This window comes from Nicotiana sylvestris, chromosome 12, assembly GCF_000393655.2.
Source record: "Nicotiana sylvestris chromosome 12, ASM39365v2, whole genome shotgun sequence".
NCBI lineage: Eukaryota > Viridiplantae > Streptophyta > Magnoliopsida > Solanales > Solanaceae > Nicotiana > Nicotiana sylvestris.
Genome location: NC_091068.1, coordinates 156,819,020 through 156,830,335, shown reverse-complemented (window position 1 = coordinate 156,830,335; position 11,316 = coordinate 156,819,020). Strand labels below are relative to the sequence as shown.

Sequence of the window (11,316 nt, the reverse complement as noted above, 5' to 3'; positions counted from 1 at the left end):
AGGCAAAATCAGTGCCATTATTGGGGCAGACCTATTTTTGGAGAAGAAAAAGAGGAAGGAGATTCATCTTGAAGAAGAGAATCAAGGAGGAACATCAACTTGGATCAAGGATTAAAAGGGTTTTTCTAAACCTTCTCCTAGTATTTACTCATATTATGTTTAAGATTTTTATTGTTGATGTTTGTATAATTATGAGTGGCTAAAAATCCAAATATTCTAGGGTTATAGGTGTTAGATGATTATGTTGTTTGAAGCTTAGATTGATGATCTTGAATTTATCGTTAAGGGTTGTATATTTGATTCTGCTGTTAATTATTTTACTGCGTAGCTAACAGTAAAATACTATTTACGAATCTTGAGTTAAACTTGAAAAAGGAAATTCTTGATTGCATATAGAATCAAATAGAGCAAGATCTGGATCCTGGGCATCAGGTGAAAGATTCTCGATTAAGATAGAACTATACTTAATTGTCTTGTTTGGTTGAGAAATATGATTTGTAAATGCATTTGAGTTAATATTAATACCATAGAAATATAGGTATTAATTTAACTTGAATAGGCGCATAAGAAATCGACAGATTCTTATGGATATTATTAACCCTATAATCAATAACCCAGATAATTCAATAAATTATTATTAAGCTAAAAACGTAGTATGATCTCTAGTAAGCCCATAACCCCGGGATATCTCCTTTATTAATTGTTAAAAGAAAAATTCATAAGTGGCGTAGTAACTTTGCGTTGTATTGTTGTTTGTCTACTAGTTAAATTGTAAATTGGTTATTTATGTATTTTGTGATGAATTAGCTTGAATCGATAATTGTTTGAGTTTTCATCAGTCGTTAAGTTAATAACAAGTCCTCGTGGGAACAATACTCTACTTATTACTATATTACTTGAAGATCGCGTACACTTGCGTGAGTGTTTTGGTCGCAACAAGTTTTTGGCGCCGTTGCCGGGGACTTGGAAATTAGCTACTTGACTAAGTTAAACTTTTATCAGCTATTGGTTTAAGTATTAATTTTCAGTTCACTTTGTTTGTATCACGCAAGATCTTCTCTTGAATGCAGAGGAGTAGAAGCACAAGCAATCTCTTCCCTCTTGATCCTGAAATTGAAAGAACACTTCATAGAGAGAGGAAGGAGTTGGAAGCTAGATACAAAACAGAAAGAGAGTTGGACATTTTAGTTCAACCACAGCCAACAGTGATGGTAGGTAATGGAGGGCGTCCGGTGATAGAAGCTGCAAGGCCAAATCTTGCTAATATGACCCAGGCTATTGTCAAGCCTGATATCACTGGTCACTTTGAGCTTAAACAGTACATGGTACAACTGATTCAGTCCACTGGGCAATATGTAGGTCTATCTCATGAAGACCCGCAAAGGCACATTCAGAATTTTTTGGAAGTCACGGATACTTACAACTATCCAAATGTTTCCAAGGACTATGTCAGGCTAACCTTGTTTCCTTTTTTATTGTTGGGGGAAGCTAAAGACTGGTTGCAGAAGGAGCCTGCTAATTCAATCCATACTTGGGATGATTTAGCAAAGAAATTCTTAATCAAGTTTTTCCCCACTAAAAAGACGAAGTCTTTGCGGAGCCAGATTCTTGGGTCTCAACAACGGGATGGTGAGACTCTTCGCCAAGCTTGAGAAAGATACAAGAAACTACTCCTAGATTGTCCACATCATTGTCAAACTGATGAGGTATTGGGCCATACTTTTGTTGATGGATTAGATGAGACTTCAAAGATGAATCTTGATTCAGCTTGTGGAGGTAGTTGCATGGCGAGACCATATAGTGAAATACAACTTCTACTAAACAACTTCACTGCTAATGATCATAATTGGCAAGGTGAGGAAGAACCAAGGAGAGCAATGAAACAGAAAGCAGCAGGGGTACTTGAACTGGATGATTTTTCAGCCATGAGAGCAGATATAGCAAAATTGGCAAATCAAATGAATAGAATGACAATGAACCAGACACAACAATTGAAACATGTTCAACAAATGTCGATTTGTTGTGAAATGTGTGGTGACAATCACACAAGTGACATGTGCCCAAGGAATCCTGATCTATTTATTATATGGGACAACAAAGCAGAGGTCCGATGAACCAACATGCACAATATGTGAACACTTACAAGGCAAATTGGAGAAATCATTCTAATTTCTCTTGGGGTGGAAATCAATCAAATTAGAACCAATATAAACCCCAAGGAAATTTTAATCAACCTCAAGGGCCACCCCAGCAGATAGAAGAAAGTACACATGATTTGTTGAAGAAATTGTTGCATGACAATCAACAACTCAGAACTGATTTCAGAAATTTGGAAAGGCAAATGGGACAGCTAGCTGCAAATCAAAATACTAGACCTGCAGGTGCTCTACCAAGTGATACAGAAAAAAATCCGCAAGTTAGTGCAATTACACTTAGAACTGGAAGGGAATTAGAAGAAGTTCCAAAGAAGAGAAAAGAAAAATCTATACCTGAAGGTGAATTGATTCCAAAAGCAACACAGGAAGCAAAGAAAGACAGCACCTGTGAATGTTCCAAGGCCACCACCACCTTTTCCACAAAGATTGCAGAAAAAGAATGATGATCGCATGTTCAACAAATTTCTCTCTATGTTGAGTCAGATTCAATTGAATATTCCGTTGGTAGATGCGATTCGTGATATTCCAAAGTATGCCAAGTACATAAAAGATATTGTGGCTAACAACAGGAGATTGACTGAATTTGAAATAGTTGCACTTACTGAGGAGTGCACTTCAAGGGTCCAAAATAAGCTTCCTCAAAAGCTTAAGGATCCTGGCAACTTTACTACCCCTGTGAGAATAGGCAATGTTGATGTAGGCCATGCACTTTGTGATTTGGGAGCAAGCATAAATTTGATGCCATTGTCCTTGTACAAAAAATTGGGGTTGGGAGCTCCAAAACCCACCACTGTGATATTGCAACTAGCAGATAGGTCCATAGCTTACCTGGAAGGGGTGATTGAAGATGTGCTGCTGAAAATTGGGAAATTCATTTTCCCGGCTGATTTCATTATCTTAGATTTTGAACCAGATGAAAAAGTTCCTATTATATTAGGAAAACCTCTCTTGGCTACATGTGATACTATAATTAATGTAAGAGAGGGAAAAATGATCATGAGAGTTGACAACGAGGAAGCTGTTTTTAATGTATACAAAGCAATTCAACTTCCTCGCCATTATGATATATGTCATGGAGATGGATGAGCAACTTATTGCCCCAAGTGTATATTTGAAAGATTCTTTAGAGAAAGCAATTGTGTTGTTCGAGAGTTTGGAGATTAATGATGAGGTTTAAGAGATGAAGCATATTTTGAATGCATCATGTGAATATATGAAAGGTTTAAATCCCTATGAACCTTTGAACAGACCAAATGGTCCTCCTCCGAAGCCATCAATTGAAGAAGCTCTAAAATTGGAACTAAAGCCTTTACCTTCTCACCTTCATTATGCTTATTTGGGCAGTTCTGATACGTTACCTGTTATTATTTCTTCTGACTTGTCTGAATTGCAGGAGGAAAAATTGCTGAGAGTACTACGTGAGCATAAAAGAGCAATTGGATGGACAATGTCTGACATAAGAGGTATTAGTCCAGCTTTTTGCATGCATAAAATTCTCATGGAGGAAGGATACAATCCGAGCATAGAACAACAATGCCGCCTAAATCCCAACATGAAAGAGGTGGTAAGAAAAGAAATGATTAAATGGCTTGATGTAGGTATTGTATTTCCAATCTCTGATAGCAAATGGGTAAGTTTAGTCCAATGTGTTCCAAAGAAAGGAGGAATGACCATAGTAACAAATGAAAACAATGATCTGATTCCCATTCGAACTGTTACTGGGTGGAGGATTTGCATAGATTATAGAAAATTGAATAATGCCACCCGAAAAGACCATTTTCCTCTCACCTTTATTGACCAAATGCTTGATAGATTAGTTGGGCAAGAATACTCCTGTTTTTCAATGGTTACTTGGGATATAATCAGATTGTTATAGCCCCAGAGGACCAAGATAAGACCACATTTACATGTCCCTATGGGACATATGCATTTAAAAGAATGTCATTTGGTCTTTGCAATGCACCTGCGACTTTTCAAAGGTGTATGATGGCTATCTTTACTGATATGGTTGAAAGATTTGTGGAAGTATTTATGGATGATTTTTCTGTATTTGGATGTTCTTTTGATGAATGTTTAATGAATCTTGACAAGGTACTTGCTAGGTGCAAAGAAACAAATTTGGTACTAAATTGGGAAAAATGTCATTTTATGGTAAGAGAAGGCATAGTCCTAGGGCATAAAGTGTCCAAGAATGGATTGCAGGTGGACAAGGCAAAGGTGGAAGCAATTGAAAAATTACCTCCACCGACATCAGTTAGAGGCATTCGCAGTTTCTTGGGCCATGCAGGTTTTTATCGTCGTTTCATTAAAGATTTTTTAAAAATTTCGTCTCCTTTGTGCAGGCTTCTTGAGAAAGATACATCCTTCAATTTTGATGATGCTTGTCTGAAAGCATTTGGTGAGCTGAAAAGAAGATTAGTTACTGCACCAATTATCATTACTCCAGATTGGAAACTTCCATTTGAGTTGATGTGTGATGCAAGTGATATAGCCATTGGAGCTGTTTTGGGGCAGCGGAAGGAGAAAATCTTTTACTCCATTCATTATGCGAGCAGAACTCATAATCCAGCTCAAATGAATTACACTGTTACTGAAAAAGAGTTGCTCGCAGTAGTATGGGCATTTGATAAGTTCAGGTCTTATCTAGTGGGAACCAAAGTCATAGTTTACACAGATCACTCAGCTATCAGGTATTTATTTGCAAAGAAAGATGCCAAGCCAAGGTTATTCCGATGGGTTCTTCTTTTGCAGGAGTTTGATATGGAGATTCGAGATCGAAAAGGGATAGAGAATCAGGTTGCAGATCACTTATCCAGGCTGGAAAATCGAGGCCATGTTACTGAAAGAGAATCAATCAAAGAAATATTTCCTGACGAACATTTGCTAGCCATCACTTCAGATGAAACCCCATTGTATGCTGATTATGTGAATTTCAATGCAAGTGGGGTGACTCTACCAGAATTCACAGCTGATCATAGAAGAAGATTCTTACATGACGTGAGGTTCTACATGTGGGACGAGCCTTTTCTATACAAGCAATGTGCAGATCAATTGGTAAGAAGGTGTGTCCCTGAGGAGGAGATGAATGCAATATTGCATGACTGTCATTCTTCTCTATGGAGGTCATCATGGTGGAGACAGAACTGCATAAAAGGTTTTGCAATCAGGTTTTTACTGGCCAAAATTGTTTAAATATGTGCATGCTTTTGTTAAAAATTGTGACAGGTGTCAAAGAACAGGTACAATCATGAAGAGGAACAAAATGCCTTTGCAAAATATTTTGGCAGTAGAGCTCTTTGATGTCTGGGGAATTGATTTCATGGGACCATTTCCATATTCTAATGGGCACAGATACATTTTGGTTGCAGTTGATTATGTGTCTAAGTGGGTGGAGGCCATTTCTCTTCCTACTAATGATGCAAAGGTAGTGGTAAGCTTTGTAAAGAATCACATTTTCACACGCTTTGGAACTCCAAGAGTGTTGATAAGTGATGGAGGAACACACTTTTGCAACAAATTGTTGAAAAATGTTCTAGCAAATTGGGGTAAGACACATGGTTGCTTCTGCATACCACCCTCAAACGAGTGGTCAAGTTGAAGTGTCAAACAGGGAGGTAAAACAGATTTTGGAGAAAACAGTGAGTGCAAGGAAAGATTGGTCCGGTAAGTTAGAAGATGCATTGTGGGCTTACGGAACTGCATACAAGACTCCAATAGGTACTTCTCCTTACAGGCTGGTTTATGGAAAGGCATGTCATTTACCCGTTGAGCTAGAACACAAAGCTTATTGGGCAATCAAAAAGCTAAATATGGATATGGACTTAGCCGGTGAAAAAAGACTGCTACAACTCAATGAACTTGATGAGTTTCAGTTACATGCTTATGAAGACAAGTTATATAAAGAAAAGACCAAGAGGTGGCATGACAAGCACATCCAACATCGTAAGTTTAAGCCGGGTCAAGAAGTTCTCTTATTTAATTCAAGGCTAAAACTTTTTCCTGGAAAGCTAAAGTCCCATTGGGCAGGCCCTTTCGTTGTGGTAAATGTAACTCCTCATGGAACAGTTGAATTGCGGGACATAAATTCAAGTGGTACATTCTTGGTAAATGGGCAGCAAGTAAAACAATATTGGGATGGTGATATTAAACGTCACAAGACCTCGATAGATTTGGTTGATGCATAATGACGTGTTGAGCCGTGCCGCGACGTTAAATTAGGCGCTTGTTGGGAGGCAACCCAATGACTAACATCACTAATGCTTGATTGTAGTTTAGAATTATTAGATTTTATATGTATAATATTTTTAGTCAGGTGCAAGCATGAATTTGGCATAAAATCAGTGTACAATGATGTAGGGGTGAATGGTGAGCTAAACAATCAAAAAATATGCTAACTCTATGAAAACTTGGCCTACCGCATCGCATGGGGCGTCGTGCCACACACCGCGCCAGGCAAAATTGCACAAATGAGGCAGAATACAAAAATTTTGGAGCAGCTAAAAAAAATGGCCTACTGCGCCGCGGGGTGCGCCGCGTGGGGCGCCACGACAGACCAATTTTATTTAAAAAAATTGATTTTTTTTTACTTAAATCCGAAACCTCCTCCCTGTATTTCATTATTTCACTCCCCAAACTCTCTTCTTCTCTATCACCAAACTCAAGCACCCCAACCAAACAATTTCATACAAGGATTCATCCACAAATTCTTCTTCTTCTTGCAAGGTAAGTATTCTCTTCTCTCTTTTCCTTCAAATTAGTAGTATTTCATTTTGTATTTCTTTCTTATTTTCAAGTATATTTGTATAAACCCTAGCAAGAATTGTGTTCATAATCTTCTTTTAGTTTCTTTTGTTAATATTGTTAAAAAGAGTATTAGAAACTTAGCTTGTATATTCTTTATGGGGTTATGGAGGATTTGAAGGTGTGTTGAGGTGAAATGAGTTGAGTTTCTTGTTGAAGATTGTTAAGGAGTGTACTAATCCGAAAATGCATATAAAAAAAGTGAAAAATTGTGTATTGAATATTATTGTGAATATGTGGTGATGTTATAGTTGTGATGAGAGGCATATTGGTGTTGTTGATATGGTGATTAGGCCTCTTTTGAAGTTGAAATTTTAAGGAAAAAAAAGACATGCTTACAATATGTTTGTTAAAATGTCTAAGTGACATAAAATTGAGTAATGTTGCAAATTGAGAAACAAATTGCATTGTGAGATGTTATTCTTGAGAAAAACTATAACATTAGGCCAAGCCGCAATTTTTCGCTTTCTTTATGTAAAAATGAGATGTAAGATTCGTGCTAATGTGCCTATGTAGTATATTTTGTATATAAATTTTGAATTTTGTAAAATAGACAAATTTCTTTTTATGTTTATGTTTAATATTAATTTAGCTTGTAAAATCTAGCTTAGTTTTTGATTTTTATTTTATTTTTAATTGTTGCAAGTCTCTTTAATGATCGGGTAGGCCAATAAGCATTATATCATTCTAATTGAAGAACAGGGTAGTCTGAATCCCTGTTATACATCCTAAGTGTCAACATGATATAACATAAGTGTGGGGTATTTACTCCACTTGCTCTTAAAATAATTTTGTGTATCTTTAACTAATATATCATGTTGTGTAGGTAAAATGTCTCGGCGCCCAAGCAAAAGATCAAACGCTGGCCTAACTGAGGCTGCATCTACTAGCCGACGTGGAGGTAGAAGGGCACCACCTCCGGCACCAGTGGAGGAGGAAGAGGAACACTTTGACCTTGATGCAGATGAGGTACCATAGTGTAAATATGGCATCAGAGCTATTCCAGCCCATACAATACAATGGTTCCAATCCTTCGTCCATGCTGTGCCACCAACCTCAGAAGTTGCCATAGATGAAGCAAAGCTTGCCCGTAAGTATAATGCCATATATACTAACATTCGAGCTTTGAGTTTTGAAGGGTTGTTTCGCCAAGGTGATAGTGTGAAGATCAACTTGGTAAAAGAATTTTATGCCAATTGGCAACCGGGCGGTGATTTAGATGCCAGCTATCAAGTCAAGGTCAGAAATAGAGTGATCCCATTTTCGTCAAAGGTCATAAATCAAATAATGGGTTTCATTGAACATTCACATAAGGTGTTCCAGAGGTTCGTGCGTAGACCAGATTACCCGGACATCTGCAGACAACTATGTGGTGAAGATTCCTTTGCCGTGTGGACTAGAGATACAAATGAGTGTCACAAGGAAATGAAAAAAGGAACATTCCAGCGGCCTGCACGAGTCATTTTGAAGATAATAAATGCCAAAATCATGCCAACACAAAGTGATACTGACGTATCAAAACTAAAGGTTTGCTTGATTTATGCATTTTTAACAGGAATGCAGGTGGATCTTGGAAAATCATGCTGGAACACATGTCAAAGGTGAGACCTTTTCGAGGACGCCACCTACACTATCCGAGTATGATTACTCGGTTATTGCGGACGCACTTTATTGAAGAAGAGTATCACTATGATCAGCGGATAGAAGTAACATATCCTATCAGGGCACTTGATGTCACAACCGTGATAGATCCGCCTGCAGCTGCACTTAACCCCGATCAAAGGATTGTCCAAGTGGAAGAGACTTTGCAGATATTATTTGCTGACCTGCGCCTTCGCGCTTCTAGAGGGGAAGTGAACTTGGAAGAGTTGCAACAAAATCACCCTTTATCTCCCTTCAAACAACAGTGGTTAGGAATGACTCAGCATGGACAAATCCCACCGGATGAAGATGTGAACTCTATTCCCTCAGATGACGAAAAATATTTGTGCACTTTTGATGATGACGATGCTTAGGCCAATGGCCTCAGGGAGTCTTTTCTGATCTATTTTTGATCTTTTCGCATTAGGGACAATGCAAATTTTTTAAGTGTGGGGTGGTTGGCCCCTATTGTAATGTACTTAATTTTATATCTTTCGTATTTTGTTTGATTTTGTTTAGTTTGTTAAAATTGCTTTTAGTTTGTTTTGTTAGAATATAGTGTTGATAGATAGTAAGTAATCCTAAAAGAAGTTTATATCCCACCTAGATCTTCTTGTTGAAAAAAAAAGAGTGAAGAATAATTCATATATATGTATATATATAGGGATGAATTTTCAGTAGTAACATTCCCTAACTTATGGTGCTTAAAGAAAAAGGGATTTGTTGTTAGTATGAAAAATCTCAAAAAGGTTGGAGATGGTTTAACATAAAAGTAATGCTGAAATTATGAAATGAAATGGTGTATAGATGAAGTGCTCAAAGAGATGTAGCTACTACATTCTATATTTATCACACCCTTCATCAGCCTGCATTATAACCAATTAAAGTCCTATTTGATCCTTGATTGAATAAGCTCAATTAGTAGAGTATTACACTAGGGGCAAACATATGGTATGTCATCTGTTGCACATGAATTTCAATTCTAAGAGTGAGTTAATTCTTCCTATTTTGAGTTCCTAAATATTTGAGAATACTATGTTGAGAGGAACTAGTCTATATTAGTTGTGGGAGGGCACATGATTTGTGAAAGCAAGGAAACATTTTGACCTTTGTGTTAGAGTAAGTGAGCAAGTTATGAAAATGCGTGGCACTTGTGAGTCATGTCTTGAGGATTGAACTATTATGAATTGGTAATTAAGTGTTGGCATGTGTTGTTAGAGAAATTGTTTGATAAAAAGGTTGTCCTTATGTGAAATGTATGTTAATTGCTCGAGGACGAGCAATGGTCTAAGTGTGGGGTCTAAGTGTGTGGTGTTGCAGGAAGCTAATCCGACTTAAGAACTAACTTTGGGATGAATTTGATTGATTTGGGGCTTTGAAGTTTGAGTAAAAGCTAAATAAATCAAGTCGGGATCGTGTTCGGGGGTCACAAAGCAAGCCCGGATAGCAAAACAAATGAAAAAATGAAGCAGCGCAAAATATGGCGCGACAGTGCAAATATTTTCGCTGCATTGTTTTGCTCCGTTAAAATGCATTCTGCCTCTGTCCAATCCATGTACGCGTCGCACGGGGCATCGCGGGGCGCGCCGCGGGTGTGTAAATATCACAAAATTATTCTATTTCGGACTAAAAAGGGCATACTTGTCAAAACCCCTTCCTATACGATTAAAAAGGCAAAAGCAGTGCCATTAGTAGGGCAGACCTATTTTTGGAGAAGAAAAAGAGGAAGGAGATTCATCTTGAAGAAGAGAATCAAGGAGGATCATCAACTTGGAGCAAGGTTAAAAGAGTTTTTCTAAACCTTCTCCTAGTATTTACTCATATTATGTTTAAGATTTTTATTGTTGATGTTTGTATAATTATGAGTGGCTAAAATCCAAATATTCTGGGGTTATGGGTGTTAGATGATTATGTTGTTTGAAGCTTAGATTGATGATCTTGAATTTATCGTTAAGGGTTTGTTTTTTTGATTCTGCTGTTAATTATTTTACTGCGTAGCTAACAGTGAAATACTATTTACGAATCTTGAGTTAAACTTGAAAAAGGAAATTCTTGATTGCATATAGAATCAAATAGAGCAAGATCTAGATCCTGTGCATCGGGTGAAAGATTCGCGATTAAGATAGAACTATACTTAATTGTCTTGTTTGGTTGAGAAATAGGATTTGTAAATGCATTTGAGTTAATATTAATAATGATGCTCTGGGATTTCTAGATGAGTGTTATCGTATTCTCTGTACCATGGGTATATCAGGATCGAGTGGGGTTTCCTTCACTACTTTCCAGCTTCAAGGAGCAGCTTTGAGGCTGCTTCACTAACTTAGACTCAATTTTCAGATCTGTTCCTGAAAGAGTATGTTCCTCAGAGCCTCAGGGGTGCATGGCGAGTAGAGTTTGAGCATTTGCGCCAGGGTGGTATGACTGTTTCAGAGTATGTTGTCCGTTATACTAGTTTGGCTAGACATGCACCAGCCTTGGTTTCTACTGTTCGTGAGAGGGTTCGCCAGTTTATTGAGGTGCTTATTCCTAACATCAGGTCTAGCATGTCTCGTGAGTTGGAGATGGATATTTCTTATCAGCAGGTGGTGAGCATTGCTAGGAGGATTGAGGGTATACATGCTAGGGAGAGAGAGGAGAGGGAGGCCAAGAGGTCTCGAGAGTCGGGCCATTATTCTGGTGCCCATACCCCAGCTACAGGTCGTTATGGTAGGGGTTATAT

The 11,316-nt window shown here is 37.8% G+C and overlaps 2 protein-coding genes across 2 annotated transcripts; both read left to right on the top strand.

Moving 5' to 3' along the window:
• Positions 1–1,064: 1,064 nt before the first annotated feature.
• LOC138883994 (uncharacterized) lies at positions 1,065–3,242 on the top strand. Its single transcript, XM_070164729.1, has 4 exons — positions 1,065–1,629; positions 1,855–2,105; positions 2,201–2,381; positions 2,665–3,242. The coding sequence occupies exons 1-4, from the start codon at positions 1,065–1,067 to the stop codon at positions 3,240–3,242; spliced, it is 1,575 nt and encodes a 524-aa protein (XP_070020830.1).
• A 94-nt stretch (positions 3,243–3,336) lies between these two features.
• LOC138883993 (uncharacterized) lies at positions 3,337–8,971 on the top strand. The gene is made up of 9 exons (XM_070164728.1): positions 3,337–3,786; positions 4,023–4,096; positions 4,499–5,210; positions 5,382–5,395; positions 5,508–5,744; positions 5,890–6,293; positions 7,783–7,925; positions 8,512–8,594; positions 8,680–8,971. Exons 1-9 carry the CDS (start codon positions 3,337–3,339, stop codon positions 8,969–8,971), a joined length of 2,409 nt encoding a protein of 802 aa, XP_070020829.1.
• The last annotated feature ends 2,345 nt before the right edge of the window (positions 8,972–11,316 follow it).

Bases quoted from the DNA above. Each gene is read 5' to 3' on its own strand.
- LOC138883994 (XM_070164729.1), top strand. From the start codon at position 1,065: ATGCAGAGGAGTAGAAGCACAAGCAATCTCTTCCCTCTTGATCCTGAA. The intron at 1,630-1,854 runs GTGAGACTCTTC...ATAATTGGCAAG, and splicing joins TGGGTCTCAACAACGGGATG to GTGAGGAAGAACCAAGGAGA. The intron at 2,106-2,200 runs GTCCGATGAACC...CAATCAAATTAG, and splicing joins TATGGGACAACAAAGCAGAG to AACCAATATAAACCCCAAGG.
- LOC138883993 (XM_070164728.1), top strand. From the start codon at position 3,337: ATGAAGCATATTTTGAATGCATCATGTGAATATATGAAAGGTTTAAAT. The intron at 4,097-4,498 runs GTCATTTGGTCT...TCCTTTGTGCAG, and splicing joins ACATATGCATTTAAAAGAAT to GCTTCTTGAGAAAGATACAT. The intron at 6,294-7,782 runs GTGATATTAAAC...CATGTTGTGTAG, and splicing joins AGTAAAACAATATTGGGATG to GTAAAATGTCTCGGCGCCCA.